The 22,895-nt window shown below is 54.7% G+C and overlaps 4 protein-coding genes across 4 annotated transcripts; 2 read left to right on the forward strand and 2 right to left on the reverse strand.

Annotated features, from left to right (window-relative positions):
* Positions 1-1,539: 1,539 nt before the first annotated feature.
* On the reverse strand, positions 1,540-7,596 carry LOC34619834. The gene is made up of 10 exons (XM_026337621.1): positions 7,370-7,596; positions 6,468-6,672; positions 5,671-6,132; positions 5,432-5,533; positions 3,831-4,184; positions 2,967-3,405; positions 2,110-2,341; positions 1,871-1,943; positions 1,712-1,765; positions 1,540-1,617 (listed from the first exon to the last, which is right to left on the reverse strand). Exons 1-10 carry the CDS (start codon positions 7,594-7,596, stop codon positions 1,540-1,542), a joined length of 2,226 nt encoding a protein of 741 aa, XP_026193406.1.
* A 207-nt stretch (positions 7,597-7,803) lies between these two features.
* LOC34619833 (ABC transporter domain-containing protein C20G4.01) lies at positions 7,804-10,113 on the forward strand. The gene is made up of 4 exons (XM_026337622.1): positions 7,804-8,102; positions 8,271-8,775; positions 9,624-9,772; positions 9,963-10,113. Exons 1-4 carry the CDS (start codon positions 7,804-7,806, stop codon positions 10,111-10,113), a joined length of 1,104 nt encoding a protein of 367 aa, XP_026193407.1.
* Positions 10,114-11,250: 1,137 nt separating this feature from the next.
* Positions 11,251-16,016, reverse strand: LOC34619832 (tryptophan--tRNA ligase, cytoplasmic). Its single transcript, XM_026337623.1, has 13 exons — positions 15,874-16,016; positions 15,085-15,355; positions 14,650-14,852; positions 14,439-14,482; positions 14,010-14,209; positions 13,561-13,727; positions 13,125-13,371; positions 12,775-12,934; positions 12,387-12,604; positions 12,011-12,218; positions 11,715-11,828; positions 11,495-11,583; positions 11,251-11,337 (listed from the first exon to the last, which is right to left on the reverse strand). Exons 1-13 carry the CDS (start codon positions 16,014-16,016, stop codon positions 11,251-11,253), a joined length of 2,151 nt encoding a protein of 716 aa, XP_026193408.1.
* A 2,200-nt stretch (positions 16,017-18,216) lies between these two features.
* On the forward strand, positions 18,217-21,414 carry LOC34622988 (NKAP family protein CG6066). Its single transcript, XM_026337620.1, has 7 exons — positions 18,217-18,709; positions 18,839-18,928; positions 19,615-19,869; positions 20,060-20,156; positions 20,415-20,499; positions 20,687-20,751; positions 21,219-21,414. Exons 1-7 carry the CDS (start codon positions 18,247-18,249, stop codon positions 21,412-21,414), a joined length of 1,251 nt encoding a protein of 416 aa, XP_026193405.1. The 5' UTR covers positions 18,217-18,246.
* Positions 21,415-22,895: the final 1,481 nt, after the last annotated feature.

The raw sequence follows: 22,895 nt of genomic DNA on the forward strand, positions 1-22,895 counted from the left end.
CGCAAGACGGTGTTGTACGTGCAGCGACGCGGTTGCTGCCGAGCAGGGCGCATGTGCAGAGGAAGCTTACGGAGGGGTCACATTCGAGTGCTAGCCTTGTAAAACGTATTATGCAGCGAACCCTAGAGCAGCTCAAAAGGGCAAAGCCGCGGCCAGAGAGATTTGTAAAGTATATTACGTTCGGCTGTCTTTAGAAGATGTGCCTGCTGCTGTGGAACGGAGGAGGCAGCCTCACTGCAGAGGACGGTACTACAAATGGGCTTTTGGAGCATGCTGCTTGTGGATAGCACACAGGAATTCGAGAGTTGGCAAGCTGGCTTGGCTGTTCATATCTGTCATATGTTGCGAAGGAGTGCTCGTTAATTCGCGATTACAAAAGTGAAGGCCGAGTGCGTCAGTATGCCGTGTGCGTCTCGGATTGCATAAATGCTTGACATAGCTCGAGGGCGAGGCAGTGCCTTCAGATGCTACCTGTCCCGACCCCTCCCCAAATGCCGCAATATCGAGGAGATCGGGGAAAGTAGCTGTTCGAGGGGACCCTGTCAAACCTTGCATTCGAGAATTCAAAGAAGGGGTTTGTCATGAGCAAGCCCACCCCCTCTAAAGGAACCCTCTGCAGGCACAAGGGTGCACTGCTGTTACGATCAGGGCAGGCAGCGAGGCTCCATCGTCTCCATAAGCGCCAGAGCTTTACGGCAAGCACTGTTGCCAGGAGGCCTCACCGTAAGCCAAAGGACGCCAGCCTCAACCAGCAAGGGCAGCCGCTAGGGGAGGGACTACCACATCCGCTGAAGAGACTCACGCCATAGACTGGTACAGAGGCAGCACTACTACCTCTTCTCGTTGCGTGCGGCGAAGCAAAGACTCGTGAGCACCGTACGGCACGATAGACAGGCTTAGATCCGTCTAAAGGGGACAAACATATACATATATATACATATACATATATATACATATACATATATATACATATACATATATATATATATGTATACGGGCCACTGCACCAATAAACACTATTGTAACGGAGGACGAGGCTGCATGCCCTCTGGTCCGCTAGTCTGTGGACGGAAGTCTCAAAGAGTAAAGGAGGCACTCCTCTACGCATGCTACTTAGCACTAGCCATACCCCATCAGGCTGGCTACCCTAAGTCGTGTCCAGCTGGAATGTGAAGTGGAAGCAAGCGCTGCATCCGAGCGTCATCACCAGCATCCCAAGAGGCAGTTCACCCTGCTACAGTCTGCTGTCGTTGCAGCGACGACACCGCACGTTCCGTCATTTTCAATGACAGCGCTGGCTGTCCGCCTAACTGTGTATCTGTCTGCATGTGGGGACTCTAGTTGCCCACCTTTCAGAGTTCGCTTGGTTCGTAGCTGCTCTCCACCGACTATTCGGGCAGACTCTCTAGGTGGCTTCTAGATTTCTAAGGGCTATTACCCGTAACCGCTAAATGCAAACACTGCAACTAAAGTCAATCTCTGTTCGTATCCAGTCCGTTTGCCACTGTGCCAAACCCTTTCTGAGAGGGCTTCTTTGGCCTATCCAAACATCCTAGAGTACACCTTCTTTTGCTGCTCCTTTTCCGCCTTGATTCGTGCCTCTAGCCGATCCTTCAGCTGCACAGCCACGCAAACAGCACTATTTCCCAAACCCTCAACAGCCAGCAATGCACCAAAGCGAACCCTCGAAACCAGCTCCCCACCCTCTTACCTTCAAAAAGTCGGCGTCCTCGGGAAGCAGTTTCAGCGCCTTTTTCACGTCTGCCTGTGCATGCACAACCCCACCCAGACAAATCATGACGCCTAAGTTTAAAGACTCAAAACTTTGAAACCGCTATACGCCTCAAGCGACAGACCCTCAGAGGCTTACCATGGCGACTGTGTATTCCTTGAGCCGTTCATTTGCTACGGCACGACGGTACATGGCCTTCACGCATTGCGGGCTGCACACAACGTCATCACGACCACCCACCCCCGAACTCCTCTTCGCAGCACCCGTCTCTCTGTGCCCCAGCAGCCCTCTACAAGGAGGGAAGCGAAGCGTGTGCATTGGACCTAGCACCTCCTCCAGCAAGCTTTCCGAACCTTCAATCCAGCCGAAAGACTTACTCTTGCTCAAGTGCGGCGTCGCAACTGGCGAGTGCCTTTTTGGCAAAAGCCTCGTATTGAGGGGCCTTCGGGTTCTGGCCAGTGAGCCGCAGATATGCTTGAGCCAGGTTTAGGTGGAGCGACAGCCGAATGGCTTCTGTTTCTTCCTTCTCTTGCGGAGACAAATCAAAAACCTTGGCCAGATACTGTAAGCCCTTGACATAGCGCTGAACGGCCAACTCGGTATTTCCATCTGCGGCAGCAAATGTATGTATGTATGTATGTGTGTGTGTATGGGTTGGTGTGTGTGTGTCGGTGTGTGTCTGTGTGTGTGTGTCGGTGTGTCTGTGTGTCTGTGTGTGTGTCGGTGTGTCTGTGTGTGTGTCGGTGTGTCTGTGTGTCTGTGTCTGTGTCTGTGTGTGTGCCGGTGTGTCTGTGTGTGTGTCTTTGCGTGTGTGTGTGTGTCTGTGTGTGTGTCTGTGTGTGTGTCTGTGTGTGTGTGTGTGGGTTGGTGTGTGTGTGTCTGTGTGTGTGTGTGTGGGTTGGTGTGTGTGTGTCTGTGTGTGTATCTGTGTCTGTGTGTCTGTGTCTGTGTCTCTGTGCATGTAATATGCGCGCACTGTGGGTGCTTGGCCGCATGCATCGCACATATCCCTCGCAATCGAAAATCCCAAACCCTCAGCTGCCCGTTCGCAAGGGAGCTGTCGCGAGGGCTTTCTATTATGATAAACGTAGAAAAATCGATAATAATGGTACCCCACGCGCGTTCGTGATCACCTGTGCACCTGCCAGTCGTCAGTTGTGTAAGCACTGGGAAATGGGGAAAAATCAAAGACGCGAGGTGGGAGTTTAGCGTTGACGCGCCAGCCAGGACGAACCTTTAAAAAGCTCGTTTGCCTCGTCCTTGTTTTTCTTCGCTCTCTTGATGCACTGAGAATTGGGGAGTTTCACGTCCATGTCTTCTTTTGCGTCAGCTCCTCCTGCAGCGGCGGCATGCGACTCGAGCTCTCTGTCCTTCTGCTGCCTCTCCGCTTCGACTGCGGCGAAGTATTCGCTGCAGTCCTTCTCGAGGGTGTCTTTGACTTGCTGCAACGCCTCGCCGTACGCGTCTGCCGTTGCGCAGTCGTTATCCAAAAGCCAGTGCTCCTTCTGCTTCAGCATCTCCTTGATGTGAGGTTTGTTTAGGGGGGCCCCTTGGGGTCCTCGCGCTGCGGCTTGGATTTCCAGCAGATACGCCTCGAGGATGTTTCTTTTCTCGAGTCGCCGCACTTCCGCAGCCTCTATGGCTCCTAGTTTGCTGTCGTCCTCTTGAAGAGTCTGCACACAGACAGATGACAGACAGACAGACAGACAGATGACAGACAGACAGACAGATGACAGACAGACAGACAGATGACAGACAGACACACAGATGACAGACAGACACACAGATGACAGACAGATGACAGACACACAGATGATACACAGACAGATGAGAGACAGACACTTCTTCCCACCGCGAGAGCTCCCTGGCATTCAAGAAAGCAGCCCTCACTCACAACAGCGCGAAAGCGCAAGAAGACCAGCGTGCGTCCAGGCGAAGAAGACATCATCACCCCGCTAGCTGGCTAGCTGCGTTCGCGCCTCGATGAAACACGCAAATAACAACTCGCTGCGTGGAATTCTACGCCGCAGCAAGCTGCCTGCCCACGCGTAACACTCAACCCTCCCTATGCCATGCGTTGACAGGGGACGTTTCGAACCTTCAGAAGCTCTCCTTGGATATTTCTGAGGATCTCCTCGGCATCAATTACGGGGGAGACGAACGTTAGGCCTGCGGCAAAGCTCGCTGCCCCCATAGCTACCGAACTGGCACCATCCAACGTCCGTCTTAGCTTCTTCTTCTGCTGCTGCTCCTGCTGCTGCTGCTCCTGCTGCTGCTCCTGCTGCTCCTGCTGCTGCTCCTCCTGCTGCTCCTCCCCTGAAAAGGCCTTGTTGACGACCGCAGCAACCCAGGGGATGCGGGAGCCTCCCCCCACAACATCCACAGCCACGACTGCATCCGGAGAAAGGTCGCACTGCTTCAGTGCCGCAGCAATGGTGGCGCTGAGAGACGCCTGCATCCGGAGGAACGTACAACGCAACCGTAAACCACCTCAGGCAAGCACAGACTCGGGGGACAGGATTCGAGCGAGAGACTGCCATCAATCGCAGACCGCATCCAGAGAGAGGCGCTATCCTACACTTCTGCGCGTTCGAGAGCAGTACCGCTGCGGTTTTCTGCCGCTGTCGTGCAAAAGACAGATTTCCAAAGCGGGTACACACATAAATAGATAGATGTATTCATGCGAAGGGGGTACTACAGCTCAGGCAGAAAGGCCGAAAAGAAGCACGAAAGCCAGCGCGGCTTCGAAAGAGGTGACACAATGCGCACAGACAGCGACTTGGCGCACATACATGCGCCAAGAAGAATACAGTCGCCAGGCTGGGAAAGGCGGACGGCGGCTCGTAAGCGGGCAAAAACGCAAGAATCACGACAGAAAAGTGCTCGTGAAAAGCTCCTCCGCAGAAGCAGAACGGCTACAGTATAATTCGAAGCACAGGTCACTCCCCGACGCTCTTCCCCCTACCCCTTTCCCTCCCTTCCCTCGCCTCCCTCCCTCCCCCCCCAAAACACCAAACACATACATGCATGCATGCCCTTATTGCATCCGCAGATGCCGTAATGGCAAGCCTATCCGCATGGGGAGCGACGGATTCTCGAACCTCACCCTGAGAGGCGCGCAAAGGCTTTCAAAGTGCTTGCGCGTCAGTGTCACGTGAAGGTCTTTCTCGTCTTCCAGAAATCCCTCGATGTCGATAGATGAATCCGGCAAGCCGCTCAAGTGGGTAACTGCACGCGCGCACTGCAGCAACAGCAACAGCAACAGCAGCGGCACACGCAAAAAAAACAGCAGCAGCGGAGTCGCCTTGCAACTCGCCAATCAGAGGCGCCAGGAGGTCTCCCCCATGAAGCGTCGCTTTTCCCCTTCCCTCGCTCCTCGCCTCTACCGGCAGCAGCACAAACATTTCTTTCCAAGGAGCATTCAGACAGACAGAGAGGCATACAGTGCATGCATGCATAGATGCATGCATGCCCTGTATGCCATGCGTGAGACGCAGATTCCCCCTGTCGAGAGAACAGGCAGCAAGAGCTTTTAAAAGGAGTGTGTTTGTAGATACGTATACAAATACATATATGCATGTGCATATATGTATCTAAATATACTCATGTGTATACATATATATATACGCACATATACATATATTTATGTACATATAAAAATGTGTGTGTGTGTGTATGCAGTCGCGCTTGGAGCCATACCGCAGCAAAAAGACGCGCAGACTTCTTTGAGTGTTTTTGCACATCCTGGCGGTACAGACGCTTCACCTCTGCAGCCACATCTTCCGCCACCACTGTGATTGCCTGCAGGTAGATGCAGCGGCACAGGGGCAGCGAGAGACTCTGTCGCTGCAGGAGTTTCAGCAGCAGCGCTTTCATCATCGACAGAAAAGCAGCCTCTATGCCCAGCGAAACACCAGCCCAATCAAACAACTGCCTGCCTCAGCGACTCCTAGATTCCCGTTGTACTCCACGGCGAGGACTGTGGGGTGAATCTCATCGTCTCCATTCTTTTCCAGACGGAAGATTTGAACCACGCACTCTGCAAAGCCGACATCTACAATGCCTATATGCAGCTGCTGCGCCTCTGGCAGCTGCTCCTGCTGCTGGAGATCTAGGAAAGCTCCCGGCAAGTGGCGAGCGCACCAGCAGTTCACGAGGGCAGCAGCGCGAGTGAGAACAGACACAGTCACGCCCTCATGAACCCCTGTCGCTGCGGCAGCAAGCAGCAGCTGCTCTGTTGCAGCCTCGACGTGGCTGCAAGGAAGCGCAATGGTCAAGGCTGCTGGCTTCCTTGCTCCCTGCAAGTTTGTTCTCGCTGCAGACAAACCGCTGGAACGCCCTGCCTCGGCGAACGAAATCAAAGTCTTGACAAAGTGACCAATGGCAAGAGTTATGGGAAGCTGGACGCATGCCACGAAATAATACACACACACACACAGACAGAGAGAGAGATAGAGATACAGGAAAAAAGAAAGAACTAGAAATAGCCGCACTGCATCCCCACACAACGATCCTAGACGTACCCCAAAAGGCACGTCGCAACTACCCCTCGTCCTTAGTAGAAAAAGAGAGAGAAAGAAAGAGAGACAAAGAGAGAAAGAAAGAGACAAAAAGAGAGAGAGAAAGAGAGAAATACAGAGAGAGAGAGAAAGAGAGAGAAAGAGACGCTTCTGCTACATACGGCATTTCCCTGTCAAATTTGGCGTAAGAGGCGTGAAAAAGATGAGGATCATACCCGCTTTGTTTCCCCATCTGCGCATGGGATTACAATTGCAAGCCCTTGGGGTGTCTCCTCGACTTGAGGCTTCAACAAGAAGGAGAATCTGTTGAAGAAGGCCTCTGCGTCGGCAAGTGAGCGTATGGATAGCCAGCCAGCCAAGTTTTGCAGGCAGCCTCCAACAAGCGAAAACTGACGCGATTCAGCCTCCTCGCCAACTGCCCTGCCAACACAAAAGCAACCACACAGCCTTTGCATTCGTCGTGAAATCGCAAAGTAAGGGGCGAGGGTCCGATGGATGTGCGCTTGCAGCGCTTTGCGGGAAGCAGCACGCAGAGACACACACCCAGAGAGTGATGGAGAGAGAGAGCCACACATACAGAGAGTGATAGAGAGAGAGAGACACACATACAGAGAGTGATAGAGAGAGAGAGACACACATACAGAGAGTGATAGAGAGAGAGAGAGCCACACACCCAGAGAGTGATGGAGAGAGAGAGCCACACATACAGAGAGTGATAGAGAGAGAGAGACACACATACAGAGAGTGATAGAGAGAGAGAGAGACACACACATACAGAGAGTGATAGAGAGAGAGAGAGACACACACATACAGAGAGTGATAGAGAGAGAGAGACACACATACAGAGAGTGATAGAGAGAGAGAGACACACACACACTCAGGCTGAAATTAGCAACGGGCATGTCTCTTGAGAGATCGCCAGTGTGCGTTGGAAGGCCCTTAGCTCCCGGAGGTGAGAATTCCAGAGGCGAGGGGGGGTGCAGTCGCGCTGGAAACGAGGAAGCGGCTCTGCCAGGAGCTGCGCTGCTCTGCACGGTGGGAAGATCTCTCGCGAAGCCGCGAACGGCATGTGCAGAGTGACTCTGTCACAACAAGTTTGCATGAAGCAAGATTCTACCTGGTAATGCCATCAAAGGCCACGGCGCTCGGTGTCGCTCTGTTTGCAAGTCGGTTGACTTCTATGCTGACACTCTGAGGATTGGAGGGGCTTGCGCATGCCACGACGCTGCTGCTGCTCCCCAAATCAATGCCAACGCAGTAGACGTTCGCCTGCTGCTGCTGCGAGGGGGGGGCTGCAGAAAAGTTGCACGGCGAAGGATGGCCTGCTGGCGTGTCTTCCGTCATCTTGGCGCTCGGAAGAAAGAGAGAGGTGTACAGACAGCACGCTGCAGGGTGGAGAGAAACACCAGAACCGAGACCGTAGAATCCGTGCGAAACAGCGGGGAAGAAGGCGCGCGAAGGGGGCGTTTTGGCCTGCGCCAGACGAAAAAAAAGGGAAAGTCTGGATTTTCAAGCTGCACGAACCCATCACCTTGTGGCAAGTGCGTTTATATGACTTCTTTTCCGCCGTCTGCCAGCATCGCGAAGGCCCCTCCTTTCCCCCCCTCGGCCGCTACCCCCCAGCCGGCGGGCGATGCAGCCCCGATGAGTCTTCCTTCCGACGCACTGCGGATTGCACTGTCGTGTGCGTTTGAATGCGCAGCAATAGGAATTCTACTTCGCTGTATTTGCAGTCTCTCTGTTTCCTTAGAGGCGTGCCCGAGAAAGGGCGTAGGCGAGTGGAGAGGCGTCGGAACGGAGGGGCCTGCGCGCGGGGGAGCCAGCGGCGGAAGCGCATACACTCGCTGCACGCAAACCCTTGGCTTCCTGAGCTCCACTCTTCAAAGATGAGTAAAACATGCTCAAACGGTCCTGGATTGCCCGAAACATCGTCGCAGACTCACAAAAATTTCCTATGTGCCCCCCTCGATACCCATGGAGACGGCCATCCGATGCGCGGCTCTGTACCATGCATACAGCACGCCCAGGAAGGGCGTCTTGAACGTTCCTAGCTGCGCGCCTTCGACGCTTCTGTCGGATGCTCTTGAAGTGGCGGCATCGCAGCAGCCGAAGCGCCGCAAGGGAGAGGCAGGCAGCCTCTTGGGCGAAACGGCTCACGCTCAGCCCTTCTGTCTTCAAAACATCACCCTCGAGATCCCCGTTGGAGCCAGAGTCCTCCTCGTTGGCAGCAATGGCGCAGGCAAGTCGACGCTGCTTGCTCTCATGGGCGGTCAAATGGTAAGCAGCTCGCTTTCTCTCTCTTTAGACGTTCTTTTCCTCGCCGCTCATTCCCCACCTAGGTCGCACATCGAGTGGCTCCTGCGCGTTGTCGCCGCCTCCTTTGCAAGTCTCTCCGGCCTTTTCTTGCGCGTTTCAGAGGACTTAGGGGCTTTGTTCGCGTATGCTTGCATGCAGATGACGCAAACGGGCGAACTCCTCATTTTCGGGAGGCGCGCCTTTGATGACTCCTCCCTTGCAAATGAGGTGTGCTGTCTGAACACCTGGTGGACAGGAGGTAAACATTGCTGAAGCCGCATTCTTCTCAAGGGGCATGCATGCATGCATGCACCTTGCGCGTATGGGCCTATCCGGCTGCGTGTACCTGTGCCTTCGGTAAGCGCTGCAACACCCCCAACCCTATCACGTAAGATCTGACTTGTGCGATGCAGACTATGTCATGGAAGTCAGGTTAGAGGAGATCTTGGCGCCTTCTCTAAGGCACTCCTCATGCTGGGAGGCTGGCTCCAAAGCGCACAGAGGATCCCCTCCAACATGCTCTTGTGGAAAACGGTTTCTTTGTACAGCCTGGAGGATTGCAGTCCTACTGCGGCTCCTGCAAGTACGGCCGACACTAGTCTGCCTTTTTTTCCTTGGTAGAGCCCTCTCTCCCACCCCTTGCACTGCTGCCTCTCTATCCCCCTACACACAGACGCTGTCATCTCGATGCGCTTCTCTGCATTCCCTTTTTCTGTATGTGTGTTCTCCTGGGGCGATATTGAAATGGAAGCTTTCAGCTCCCCCCTCTTCGTTGCCCTTCCTCTCTCTCTTTCTTTGTTTTTCTCTGTGCCTCTCTGTCCCTGTTGCATAATATACTTCATGCCGCCTCGGTTGTTCTCGCCTTTTCCGCTTTCTCCGGTGTTTCAAGAGGCCTGCTTCCATCTCCTCCCCTTCCAGTTATCCTACTCATTCGCACGGCGTTGAGGTCTCGCATGCGCCTGCGGCTTGGGAAAAAATGGCACACCTTGAGGCATTTTGGGGTGTGTGTGGTGGTGATGGTGGGGATGTTTGGTGGTGATGGTGACGGTGTGTGGTGGTGATGGTGGGGTGTGCAGGTCGATCCGGCTTGGCGAATGGGGTTCGTTTCGGCAGGGGAGAGGCGGAGGGCGCAGTTAGTTGCGTCCTTAGCTGAGCGAAGGCGCGTGTATCTCCTTGATGAACCTACGGGGGAACTGGATGTTGTCTCGCGTGAGATGCTGTGCAGGTACAGTTCACGCACATTCCTCTGTATTCCTGCCTGCCTTGGACCCGCGAAAGTCGGAGACTTTTCCCCACGCGCCAGGCGTGAGGGCAAGTTCAAGTCGAGCGCAGTGTCTTTTGTGCAACTCCCGTTGTATTCGGGGCAGAAGGCGTCACCTTGCCTGTCTTCTGGGGATAGATGTGCGTGGACGCAGGTTTCTGCTGGCAGAGTCTCGCGCCGTAGGCTCCTGTGTCGTGTATTCCACGCACGTCTTCGATGGACTCTGTGGATGGGCTACCCACATCCTGTACTTGAGGAAAGGCGCAGTTTGCGCCTTCTCGCCTGTTGCGGCCATGCCAGAGTAGGGAAAAATAACTATAAATAGATCATGGACCTCACGTTTGAGTCGAACGTTCACATGCAGCTATTGAATGGGGTGCAAGGCAAGGGAGAGTGGCGTGGACTGATGGGGGAACGGGGGGCGGGGAGGGGGGGAAAGCGGGGGCGGCCTCCGGAGGGACGGCTTTAGGATACCACAGTGTATGAACGCATTTCTTTTGTGCTGCTGTTTTGATCCTGATTTCGCAAACAGACTGGGGGAAGCACCCTCGTCCGCTGCATTGTTCGCCCTTGTGCGCCGATGGCTCATGAACGAAGAAGAAAACAAAGATCTTCAGCAAACGCTTTTAGAGGTCACCTCAGGACACGCCTGATGGAGGAGGCTGTCGCGAGGACGCTTGCCAAGCAAGCGTGGGAGCAAGGCGATTTCGAGTATGCAGACAGAGACTCCGCTGCAGCCAGTCGCTTCGTAGGCGTGCTGCGCTTAGGCCGGAAATCGAGGAGGAAATCAACAGGGGGTTCCTCCCTCAACCTTCGCATTGGATTCCCTGTATTCTTCTAGCAGCTCGCTTTCGCTCTGTGTTCTTCTGGAAAAGGAGCCATTTTATTGAACCAACAGGTTCATCGTGGAGGTCATTGGCGTAGAATTCGTGCGAACTCAGGTATATAGCTTTCAATGTCGAGTCCGGCTTGTCAACTGTAGTAGCAAGTCCTTCACGGGGGATCGGCAAACGACTATGTGCACACTTATTCAATACCTACAAGACCTCAGGGGGTTTCGATAATTCGCTCCGTCTGCAGCAGCGCAATGAATTGCTGCCTTCTTGATAACAAGCTCCCTCGTGAGCCCTTAAGTTTCCGTGGCAAACGAAGGCCCTCAAGCGGCGCCAACGGGTTGCAGAAACTCGTAAAGCTAGGAGTCCACAGCAGCAGCCCCTGCGTCTGCAGGTAGTGTCCGTGCTGCTGCTTCCCTCTCTATTGGCATGCTTGCTGGCGCGGCAACAGACGAAGCGATGCGCAAGGTAGCAGCACGGTGACTGAGGGGAGGGGAGGGGGCCAGGAGGAAGGGGAGTTGCGGGATTCACATTTAGCACTTCCTACCAAAACTATTGTATCGGCGGATCAGCTAGATTATTGCACAGGTTTAGGGGCTGGCATTGCCTCTAGTTCGCACGGAAGCGCTCAAAGCACGGGCGGTGAGGGTTCATAAACTCCCTGACCATATCGTCAGTCACCTTGGCGCGGCGTTCCTGCATAGGCACACCCCCATAAAAAACTCTTCGATTATGATCTACGGCACTGCAGATCCGTGTCTTAGTCTCTACTAATATAGGCATTGCCGTACTTCAGGGAAGATAAGCCTTTGCCAGGCGCATGAGTCCCATGGATCAGAGTCTAGCAACTGACCTGGTGCTGCTGGATGAGATCCTGCAGCAGCTTAATTAACCGCTGCTTAACTTCTCCCGTTAGCATCTTTCCAGAGCTATATGCTTCTCCTGAAAGCAGAGTGCACATTCATCGAAGTCGCAGAACGTGTTGCCCTTGCGATGATTTGAGCAACCCCACCCCAGAAACACCCCCGTCACTCCAAGCTGCCATGAGCTTATTCACGTATGCAGAGCCCTACCAATCCTTGCAAGTTCCTCATCGTCTTCGAGGAAGAAGGTAAGGTACTGGTACGGAACATCCACAGTCAAATTTGCTCCGAACTGCCGCTGCTCCTCTATGGTCGCGCGTCCGCCTATGACGCAAACGCCATCAAAATTTCGAAACCCCAAGCCCTGGAGCCCGCGAAACAGTAAAGATTCCTACAGCATTGGAAAAAGTGTGCGGATCACATTTGATTGCTAAGGGAACCATTGGGAGAGAGCGGCAGGAGTGCCCACGCAATTATCTACGGCAGCGGCATATTGTGCGTGCTACCTGAAAATGCGAATTTGTTGATCTTGTCCGCAATTTCCTTAGGGGAATCTGAGACATAAATGCTGCTGCTTTCCACACTGCCGCTCATCTTTGTCTTGTATCCCTGAAGGGCAGGAATAAACCTGGAGTGAACCAAAGCAGGCTTTGGCAAACCCATACGAACAGCCACGTCCCGAGTCATGCGGAAATAAGGGTCTTGATCGATAGCCTGATGAATGCAGAGGCAGGCAGATGAGCAACAAAACAGTGAAGAAGGAAGGATTGGGCAAAAAACAGCACATATACACACTCACACCCACACACCTACACACACGCAAGCGTGCAATCGGCTAGAAGGCAGCGAAAAGCAGAGAAGGCGAGATGCTAAATGTCTTACTTGGGGAATAAGACACTTGACAGTACGTGCATTGGGTCCTGTCCCGAAAAGAGATGGAAAAGCAGATGCGAAAGACGGCGCTGCCTGACAAGCTGGAAAGGCAACCTTGCCAATGTTGTCGCTGCCAGAAAAGCCAAAGATGCCGCGTGTTTGATTAAAAGTGACTCGCTTCTGGATCTCCAGCATCGTTGGATATAAATATTTGATGTAATCCGTGTCTTGAGCCCACAGAGACATCGCAGGACGCAAACATTATAGGGCCTGACACCCGTTGACTGTACACCCTAAACAGGGGTTCCAAGTTTCTAGATAGGAGTCAACCGCATAAGGCGGAAAACAGGGAGTCCTCTCTGAGGGAAGCGAACGACCGATGCTGCACAAGGCGTACTTGCAAAAATAAAGGTCTTGTTTACATCGAAGCCACAGGCAATGATATCTTTTGCGTTTTCAAAGGCTAGACGCTGCGTCTGCTCCAACGCGAGATTCTCTTTGAATAAGAACTTTTCATCGTCCGTTAGTTGGATGACGAGAGGCACATCGAAGGCGTCCTAAGTCACAAACACAAACAAGCACACAAACAAGCACGCACACCCTTTCTACCAAAGGCGTCGAATTGTTTGGTGAGGACAGCGAAACTCAACAGCAAGATGTTTTTTTGACGAAGCCGCAAGGAGAAGGCGCCAGTAACGCCGCGTGTTGGGAAAGAGTCGGAGTTCTCAGGGTTTGCATTTTCTGCACCTGAAGATATTTGGTGAATATGAAGGGCACAAGATGGCCAATGTGGAGACTCTCGCTGGAGGGGCCTCTTCCTGTGTACAAATAAAATGGACAGGTAGCGGCTTTCTCCGTCTTGTCCCCTTCGCCTGGCTTCGAGGCAGCCTTGCACTTGAGAACATAAGCCAACAAGACATCCAGATCGCGATGCGAGAAAAATAAGCCACGCCGCAGCATATGATGCGCTCTCTGGCCGGTTGCCTCCTCGATCCTGCAAAGCCGCAAGGAAAAGTCGCGAGACATATATATATGTATAGATCAACACTGGGTCCAAGATGAGCAAATGCCTCGACAGCGTTTTAGCGCGACGCTTGCTGCAAGCGCGAACTTGAGGCGTAATGCGGTCCCCCGTATCGCCATGCGCGAACGCCTTCCCTCCCTGCCTGCCTCCCTCCCTTACCGCTGAATAATGGTGGGTGTAACAGGCGAGCATCCAAATTTCTTCAAGAGCTTGTCATAGTTGATGCCGCCATCTTCTCCCTGCACTTCCCAGGGTGTGATCACCTGTCCGTCATCCCCATCATCCGCTTCTTCTCTAGCAGCCTCCACGCCTGACGGAGGTAACAACTGCATGCAGAGAGACACCAAACCCAAAGCCGCAGTCGTGTCTTCTGCTGCTTCCTTCTGCCCTCCCCCCCTTCACCACATAACTCGTTGCAACAGCATTCTTGCGCCACCATCTCCCCCCATCGCACTTCCCGTCCCTGCAGCGTCCTCGCCATACACCAAGGCCCTTATCTCTAGCACATCCGCCGTCCCCTTTGATCCTGCAAGCGCTAAAACGGCGGGTGTGTGCATGTGTGTGATGTGCACTGGTGCGTGTTCGCAAAGGCGCACGCCCAACCCCACCTGTGCAAGCTCTGGAAGTTCTTCTTCTTCGCAAGAAGGGAGCAGCGTCGAGAGGTGCCTCGCATCCAGGGGGCAGCCCATCAAGCTGTCGGGGACAGAAAAGGTGAATCCAATATCCAGCGTTTCTTTCGCAGCATTGTGCTTCAACTCCGTGACGCTCACTCTCTCCAACATGCCCGTAGATCGCAGCACCGGATAGGCTGGACATACACACAGCAGACCCAGCAACCCCCGAGGCTGTGTGGCTTCCTTACCTCAAACATGTATATAAATAAATATATATATATAACACCTCGCCAAGCCCCACTTGGTGCGCAACGATGCATGCAGGAACCCATCGAAAGCAAATGACCAAGGCAAAAGAGGGAGACAGACGCAGCGAGAGCAAGCAAGCAACACGTTTCGAAGGCCTAGACGCGCTAAACCCACCATTGGCATTGATGGCGCAGTCTGGGATCGCGCAGATGCGAACCCTGCGGCAGGCAGGCACGCATGCACGCATGCAACACCCCCCAAATCACTACCCCGTACGAAGCCGCGACGACGTTCGCACAGGCATGGGGGCAGTTCGAAGCAGCACTGTTTCTTCGGAAAGGGGCCATCATTGGGAGCTTTGCGAATTTCGGGAGATTCGACCGACTGTTGCACGCTGGCAGGTATGCCGAAATCGTCCAAATAAGACTCGCCGTATCGCCTGTCTGCGACTGCCCTAGACACCTCGAAGGACAGGATGCTCCTGTCTTCTTCTACAACTGCATCGACGATGGCTTGCAGATGGTGCTGCTCAGCGCTTCCTGGTGCTTCTGGTACAGGTCCTATAGTCAACGTGCCGCAGCATCCCTTCTGCAGCCGGGGGAGGGGGGCCACCCGAGAAACACACACCGCAAAAAGGTTGGCACATGCATGGAAAAGACAGGCTTATTGAGCAATGCGCGTTTATGAACGCGTCCTGAAGACATGATGCGCTGATCGCCTCCTCTGCCACTTGAACAGCTTTCCACGAGGCGGGGGAAAAGGGGATTCAGAATGCCCTATTCTCGCTGTCAGAGGGGGGGCTGAAGACGCAATGCCATACCGAAAACTTGACTCTGCGAGTGCTTCTTCCGGTGGGAAGCTTAAAGACAACGCAAGCAGCACCCTTGAGGATAAGAAGCGCTGCGTCGTGCGCTGGCGTCCGTTTCAGCGTGGCATTGATCATGACCACGCCGTCTCCAGCATCTCCAATCGACAGGCTGGCACTGTTTGCGCTGTTGCTGCTGCTGCTGCTCATTGCGACTGCACGAAAGGAGGCGGAGGAGTGGCTGTACTTGGTGCTGCTGGTGTACTTGGTGGTGCAGATGTTGCGGCTGTATTCCTGAAGATTCAGGGGGAGCCTCCGAAAAAGAGGGGGGGCAGGGTTTTCTGTTGAATGGCCTGGGTGATTTAACTTGAAAAAATTAGTTGTAATTGGCAGAAATAAGTGGCAGAGAGCGCCAGAGAGAGGAATATGCGGGGTAGGACCGAGGGGAACTCGACACGGTAGACAACGGGGAGTTCGACGCGGCAGACAACGATTGGCCACGCGTAGGTTCACGGCCTCTGCAGCAGCTTCGAGTGCTGATGCTGCGGCTTTTGTTGCCTCCGGGAAGCCATGAAAACTCGAGAAAAATGTGAAGCGGAACACTTTCGCGAATGCCTTTTGCGGCGCAGAGTTCATGAATCTAGAGCGTGCTGCTGCGGCGAGGGCGAAGGGAGCGTGGCAGCGGGGCGTAATAGACACGAAGCATCGCGCTACAAGTGCGCGAATGACTCATCGATCAAGCATGTATTCTAAAAATGCGTCTTTGAATGGGTTGATTCAGGCAAAAATTATTAGGAATATCGCTGCGCAATGGCAGACGGTGGCGCAGGGGCGTCGCATACAGCAAATCGAAGATGCGCGAAGGCAGACACCCCTCGGCAATGGCATGGTTCAATTCGCCAGGACGCATATAGGTGTACATGAATGTTTTTTTGACGCGTATGCATGTCTTTCCGAGGCGTTTTGTTCGCCGCGTGGCATGCAGTGGCTTCTGCGCTTAGGGGCTGTTGGCCTTCGGCCGTCGTCTGGCTGGTGTTGCGCTGTGCCACTTGAAAGCCGCTAGAAAGCTGCGTGGATCTCCTTGTAGAGGGAACGCCCCCGTCCCTATGTTCTTTTTGCGAAGATTTCAGCAAAGCTAGTCTTAAGGCGCGCGCCTCTGCGCTGTATTACCCGGTGTTGATCGCTGCTGCATGCTGCCGCATGCGGTCATCTTGGCTCGTGATACTGCGGGATCCGTGTACCTTCCGTTTCTGCTGCAGCGGTGAAGCTGCTGCTGGCGCCCGTCCTCTGCCGCCTCTTCTTCTCCTGATTGGAGCGTTGGCAACACCAGCAGGCAGCGTTGCTGCGGCAGCACGCCTCACGGGGAGGGGGAGAGAGAGAGAGAGTCCTCCTCGTGAGCGGTCGGATGGCGAGGACGGCTTCCGAGGAAGCGTCTCGGCGCACTGCCCGGCGTGAGGAGCTGCTTAATGCCTCTGCGGAGGCAGGGGGCTCTCGGGAGAGCCGTCGAGAAATGGAGAAGGGAAATTCTGAACGAGAGAAGGGGGGGGAAAAAAGACGGTTTCAAAGAGAGCAGCGTGAGAGCGCCGCTGATGAAGGGGCGAACTCGCATAGCGAGACGGCGCGGAGGAGTCGAGACCACAGCAGAGACAGAGAAAGGGAACGGCAGAGGGAGCGTCGGCATTGGGCTTCAGAAGAAGAAGACGAAGACAGGGAGAGGGAGAGGGAGCTGGAGGGAAGGCGGCGAGCGATGCAGCACGGGGAAGCGAAAAGGGGGGAAAGGAAGGATGGCAGAGGGCGAGAACGGCGATCCCCCTCGGAAGGCAGACGCTTCAGAGAATCAGACGAGGTACCGCTGAAGGCGTCTGTGACTTCTTCTGGTAGAGAAGATCGTCAGCGCAACATGGCAGGAGCTTTGGCTCGTGCCAAGGCAGTGCTGGATAGGACGCGGGAGGAGCAGGAGCAGCGGCTGAAGCGAAAGCTGCGAGAGCAGCAAGAGATGCAGGAGAAGGAGGAGCGGCATGTGAGGGAAATCGGGGAACGGGCGATTCAGCGTCATCAGCAGCAGCAGGAGCAGCAGCAGGAGCAAGCGAAGCATCTTGCGGCGCATATTTTTGCTGCGCACACGGCAGTCGCTGCTGCTTCTGCTGTCTCCGCTGCAGCTGACACGTCGGTAGCAGCGACTTCTGTGGCAAGGGAGGGCGCCTGTGTTTCTCGAGAGGCTCCAAAGCACTATCTTCAGGTGTCTGTACGGGAAGGGCGAAGTCAAGGGCATGGCGCGGATAGCGTTGCATTCAGCAGCCGCGTGAGAAGCGGCGAGTACGACGAAGAAATAGCTGAAGATCGCGATAGCCGTTTTCACGACAAAGGGCCGTCGAGGGCGTCTTCGCGCATGGATGCCTACCGCGAGTATCACTGGCGTGAAAAGAAGGAAAGAGAAGAAGAAGAAGAAGCAGGTAGAAGGGGCGCGATGCGTCGCGAAAGGGAAGACGCTTACTCCCGGGAGGCTTCAAGAGAGAGGAGGACTGCGGCGAGATATCGGCAGCACGACGCTCGAGATGATGCAGAAAGAGGGGCGAGAAGCGGAAGACGAGATGATTCCTGGGAAGGTTCCTCTTTTCAAGAGGGTCGGAGTTTCTTCGAAGCACAGCAGCGGCGTGCAAGGCTCTCTGGCGAGGATCGACGCGATCACTGCGCGAAGAGCGACGCTGCGTATTGGCGTCGGGGGGAAGGGGGGAGCGTCCTCCCCGCTTCTTCCCGTCAGTATCGTGAGTGGGAAGAGGCTTTTCCAAGAGAGAAGCTCCCCCCCCGCTCTTCACGCACGCGAGGGGAAGAGGCAGCAATAGGGGGGGGGGGGGAGCCAGAGGCGACCCTCTGGAGAGGCTGCGCTTCTCGGGAAGGCTTCCCTTAGGGCCGAACCACCCGAAGAGCGAGTGGCTGCGCTTCTTGGAATGGCAGACGCAGAGGCTGCAAACAAGAGAGAGTCTTGCATTCGAGGCGGGGAGGATCTGGCGAGATGAACGCGAGTTGAGTCCAACGCGCTGGAAAGTCAAGCCTTCAGCACCAGCAGCTGCCGGCTTGGAAGGCCTCTCGCAGCCGACTGCAGTGTCTGCTGGGAGTGCATGTGCTGTCGGCGGCGAAGGGGCTGCTGCAGAGCGAGATCGCGTCCGCAGAGCTCAAATGACGGAGGCAGAGATTGAGCAGCAGAAGAAGTGGCGTGAAAAGATCTCAAGGGCAGAGCACGGGACGGCAGACAGCGCTAATCCAGCGAAAGCAGCGACGGGCAAGAGAAAGCGGCAAAAAAAACGCAGCAACAGGGGTAGCAGCAGTAGGAGCAGCAGCAGTAGGAGTAGCAGCAGTAGGAGTAGGAGTAGCAGCAGTAGGAGCAGCAGCAGTGGCGACGCGCGCGAAGACTTAGCTTCCAACGCAGCCGCCAAGCAACTTCGACAGCCTCAACAAGAACAGCCAGAAGGAGGGCTGTTGCTGAGGGCGCCAGGCATGGAAGGCTCTCGTCTCGAGGCTGCGATGAAGAAGAATTTCGAAGAGACGGAGCAGCGGAGGCAGCACGCAGCTGACAAGATGCAGAAGAAACTGCAGAAGCGGCTGCGGGAGCGCCATGGCATGCTGCAACAAGAGATCGCAAGTTCGCAAGCAGCTGGTTCTTTTGCATGCGCGCGTCTTTGTACTGCTGCTGGTGACGAGGCTGGCGATTTTTCTTCGCAGCCATCTGCGTGGTTCGCTTCTGCTGCCGCTTGCGCCTCTTGTGCTGCAGAGCTGTCTTCAGTCTTGGGGGCTGAGTTCGTCGCATCGAAGGAATTCCGGGGAGGGAAGTTGGGATACGTTTTCAAGAAGGGAGCCGAAGGTAATCAGACGGAACGGGAGCGTCAGCAACGTCTTCTCCTGCAGTCCTTGCGGTTGTTGGGAAGGTCGAAGAGCTGGCATGTGCTCCTGCTCCTGCGCTTTACGCGCTAGCTGGATCTAGGGGAGTGAAGAGTGCACGGGGGAAGAGGAAAAATAGCTTTTCTGCGAGGCTGGCTCAGCGTGCCCACTGTCTGCCGCGTCTGTGGGGTTTGCTAGGAAAAGGCCTTCCTGCGCTTTTTGTCTCCGTCTGCGCCTTCATTGAACGTTTTCTGCTGCCTGCCGTTTCCTTAGGTCAGGGGTACTACAAGGATCTGCAGGAGGTAGGACGCCTCTTCAAGGAGACGGGCGCGCGCACAGCGGCGAGCGCTGCAGATGACTTAGTGCGGCAAGGAAAGATGCATGCGAGAACAGCCGAGACACTTCGTGCTGCTGAGGCGCCCCTCACTGGCGGCAGCAGCGGCAGCTCCCAGTTGTCGAAGAAAAAGCGAACCCGCTCTCCCTCCTCCGACGCTTTCAGTCGAAAAAAGCAGAAAAAGAAGCACCGGAAGCACAAGAAACGCAAGAACGGCAAAGGTGTGGGGAGGCTGTGGAAGGCGACGGTGTAGGGACGCATTGTGGGGGGATGAACGCGGCAGCCTTCGCTTTTGTAATCGGATCGGCTTTTGTGCTGCCCTTGTCTTTTTGTAGGGAAAAAGAAGAAGAAGCATTCCAAGAGCAGCAGCAGCAGTAGCAGCAGCAGTAGCAGTAGCAGCGAAGACGAGCCAGAAATGCGACAGCCTTCCCACGCTGGCGCTGCGGCAGTTGCTTCGCCTCCTGCAGCAGCAGAAGCAGCGAGAGAAGGAGGAGCAGCAGCAGCAAGAGAAGGAGCAGCAGAAGCAGCACTGGTGGCTGCAAGGCCTAATGTGGCCGTGTTGGAAGCAGCAGCTGCTGAGCTGCAGCAGAGTGAGTGTGTGTTTGCCCCTCTGTGCAGTGCAGCTCGCGGGAGAAGGGTGGGTAGAAGCGAAGAAGGCGGGATAGGCTACTAGGCGTTGCTGCGTGTGTCTGTAGCTGCTGCCCTTGAGTCTGTGAGTCTCTGTCTTGTGCGTCTCTATGTTCGTGACTTTTGGAACGACGGTACTGCGCGGCTGCTCAGGAGCTGAAGCGGAAGAGGACGGCAGTTCCTCTGAGGATGACGGTGTTGGACCGAAACCGATGGAAGTGACGAATAAGTTGGCGCACAAGAACGTGGAGTACGCGAGGCTGATTGTTTTAGTCTAGAGGCTTAAGGGGGGAGAGAAGGAAGGAAGGGGAGAGAAGGAGAGAAAGAGAAGGAAGGGGAGAAGGAGAGGGCATGTTTTTAGGCTCACGAGCAGTCTGTGTGTTGTTGGTGGCTTCCGTCAGTGGCAAGAGGGGAGTCTGTAGTTTGCTGGAACTGTGAGCGCTTTTCTTTTTTCACGCGAATGGGGTGAGTAGGTGGGTGGCTATTTTGCAATGGGGTGTATGCGCAGCTACGGTTTCGCTCTGCGTCCTGGAGAAGGTGAAGCCATTGCGCAGTTCGTCCAGGAAGGCAAGCGTATTCCTCGAAGAGGAGAGGCAAGTTGCAGCCATCTTCTAGGCGTGTGAAAAAGGCATGTGCCGTCTGAAGCACACGCTGCGGCGAAGCGAGGAGTTGGCATTTGCTCGCGTTTTCTTGCTTGCTGGGGGGTGTTATTTTGGTATCTCGGGGGGAAGGAGGGGTGCCATGATGCTGTAGGGGCTTGTGCTAATCTGTGCGTTTTAGGTTGGTTTAACAGCCGAGGAAATTTCGAATTTTGAAAATCTTGGATATGTCATGAGCGGCTCAAGGCACGTCATACCCTAGGATTACTGTCCTTCGTCCTCCGCTTTGCAGCCTGCTGCGCAAAACGAAGCGGGAATTCGTTTCGCGCAGCTCTTTCTCAGAGAAGCAAGGGGGGAGGGTGTCTGTGGATTGTCTGTAATGAAATGCCACGAATTCTGCCTCTTTGGGTAGCGCTACGTTGCTGCAGCCGTGTGTGCTGATCTGTGCTTGCCGTCTGTCGATGCTTTCATTCTGCGACTCCTCCCCTCCGGCTGGTGCTCTTAGGGCTTTTGCTGCATGGCTGCCTTGGCTGCGTTGCTTATTTATAGATACATAGATGCATATAGATAGATATATGGATGCATATTGATAGATACTTGCATATACCTGCATCTATGTATACATACATGAATATAGATACATATGTATATGTATATATATATATATATATGCAAGCGCTATAGATGCTCTGAACTTGCATGCGTGCTTGCAGACATCGCAAGATGAATGCCATCCGTATCCGCAAGGAAAACCAAGTGTACAGCGCCGAGGAGCAGAGGGCTTTGGCGATGATCAACTATGAGGAGCGTGCAGCGAGGGAGAGTCAGCTCATCTATGACTTGCGGGAAATGCTGAAGAAGCAGAACGAAGCGCTTTTCTCAGAAGAAGTAGAAGAAGCCCACAAATAAGCTGGCTTCTAAGGACGCACTGCATGCACGGCTGCAGCTCTCTCTGTATGTATGTATGCGCGTCTTTTAATTGTATCTACGCGTGTATGGAATCAGTTAGCAGAGGCACCGGCCACCCCTGCTGTACGCCTCGTGAGGACTGTTGCTGTTGCTCCAGCGACGAGCAGCAAGGGCTGCGAAGGCGCTAAGATACTCGTTTTTTTGGCGAAACGGGTGCATGTGCACCTTCTCGGATCGTCTAGTTGGGGATGGGGAAACGCTTATGCAGTTGTTTGGCGCATAGCCACGTGCAGAGGCTACTCTTATCAAGAGGGCAAGAAATTCGTCGGCAGCCTTAACAGGGGGCCCCAAACGGTTTCGGAGGCTTCTCCTACACTGCCCTTGCCCCGCTTGCCCCTCACCTCCCAGACTCAGCAGCTCCTAGAGCGCTTGTTCGGCTTTTGATGCATGCGAAAAACGGTAGTGGCTAGATGCTTTCCTGGGGAGAGTCTCGACGAGTAAGGGGCAGGAGAATTTTCGGTGCCGTTTTCTGCCTCCTTGAAAGCCCGCCGCTCTTTGTCCAGGGCCTGTTGCGCGCGTCTGTATGTGTGTAAGTGCTTGTGTGTCTGTGTACTGCGTGAGTTTATGTGTGAGTGTATGTGTATTGGGTGAGTTCATGTGTGAGTGTCTGTGTATTGTGTGAGTTTACGGGTGAGTGAATGCGTATTGTGCGAGTTTATGCGAGAGTGTATATGATATATATATGTGTGTGTTATAGGTGAGTGTATCTGTGTATGTGTGTGCGTGTGTCAAATGATGTGATTTTGCATGCTCCTCCTGATTGCTGCCTGACCCTCTGCCTGCGCACATGCATGCGTTGCGGCTGGCGTCCAGCGCGTTGTGTGGCCCCCTGCGGGAGGTGCTGCTGTAGACGCTTTGGCTAGAGGCGGATGATGCAAAGACTGGCCAGTCTCTGCTTCGTCTCACGATGCGTATGTGCAGGCGGGTTCATGCAGACGCGCATGCGTGGCTTATATGTTGTTTTTGCGCCGCCTCTCAAAGCGGCAGTTTTCTGCGTTTTGCATGGCTTTCTGGGGTGGCGAGCTGAGTGCAGGGCAGCATCGCTGGACTGCTGCTGCTGCTGTGTTGGCCTCCTGGAGCCGCAGGAGTGGCTGCTGCAGCTGCTGCCGTTTGTAGAGGTGCCTGCCTGAGCTGCCGCGCAGTCTCTACTGTCACCGCAAGTCTGGCCAGCGGCTCGGTGGGCGCAACTGCCGAATCTGCTGCTCGCGGGTAGGCAGAAAAGGGGGCTGCTCCGTGCCAAGGCAGCGAGGACGTGGAAGTTGTCATGCTGCCGCTGCGGGGAGTTAGAGCATCGAAGCAGGAGAGAGTGGAAGAAAGCGGCTTCTGTCGCAATGGAGTGCGCGTACGGCAGAAGTGCGGCACGGCGGGGGTCCCATCAGCCTGAAGCGGCGGCAGCGGACAACGCAGAAAGAAAACAGACT

This window comes from Cyclospora cayetanensis, unplaced genomic scaffold (assembly GCF_002999335.1).
Source record: "Cyclospora cayetanensis isolate NF1_C8 unplaced genomic scaffold, CcayRef3 CcayRef3_contig_197, whole genome shotgun sequence".
NCBI classification, from domain to species: Eukaryota; Apicomplexa; class Conoidasida; order Eucoccidiorida; family Eimeriidae; genus Cyclospora; species Cyclospora cayetanensis.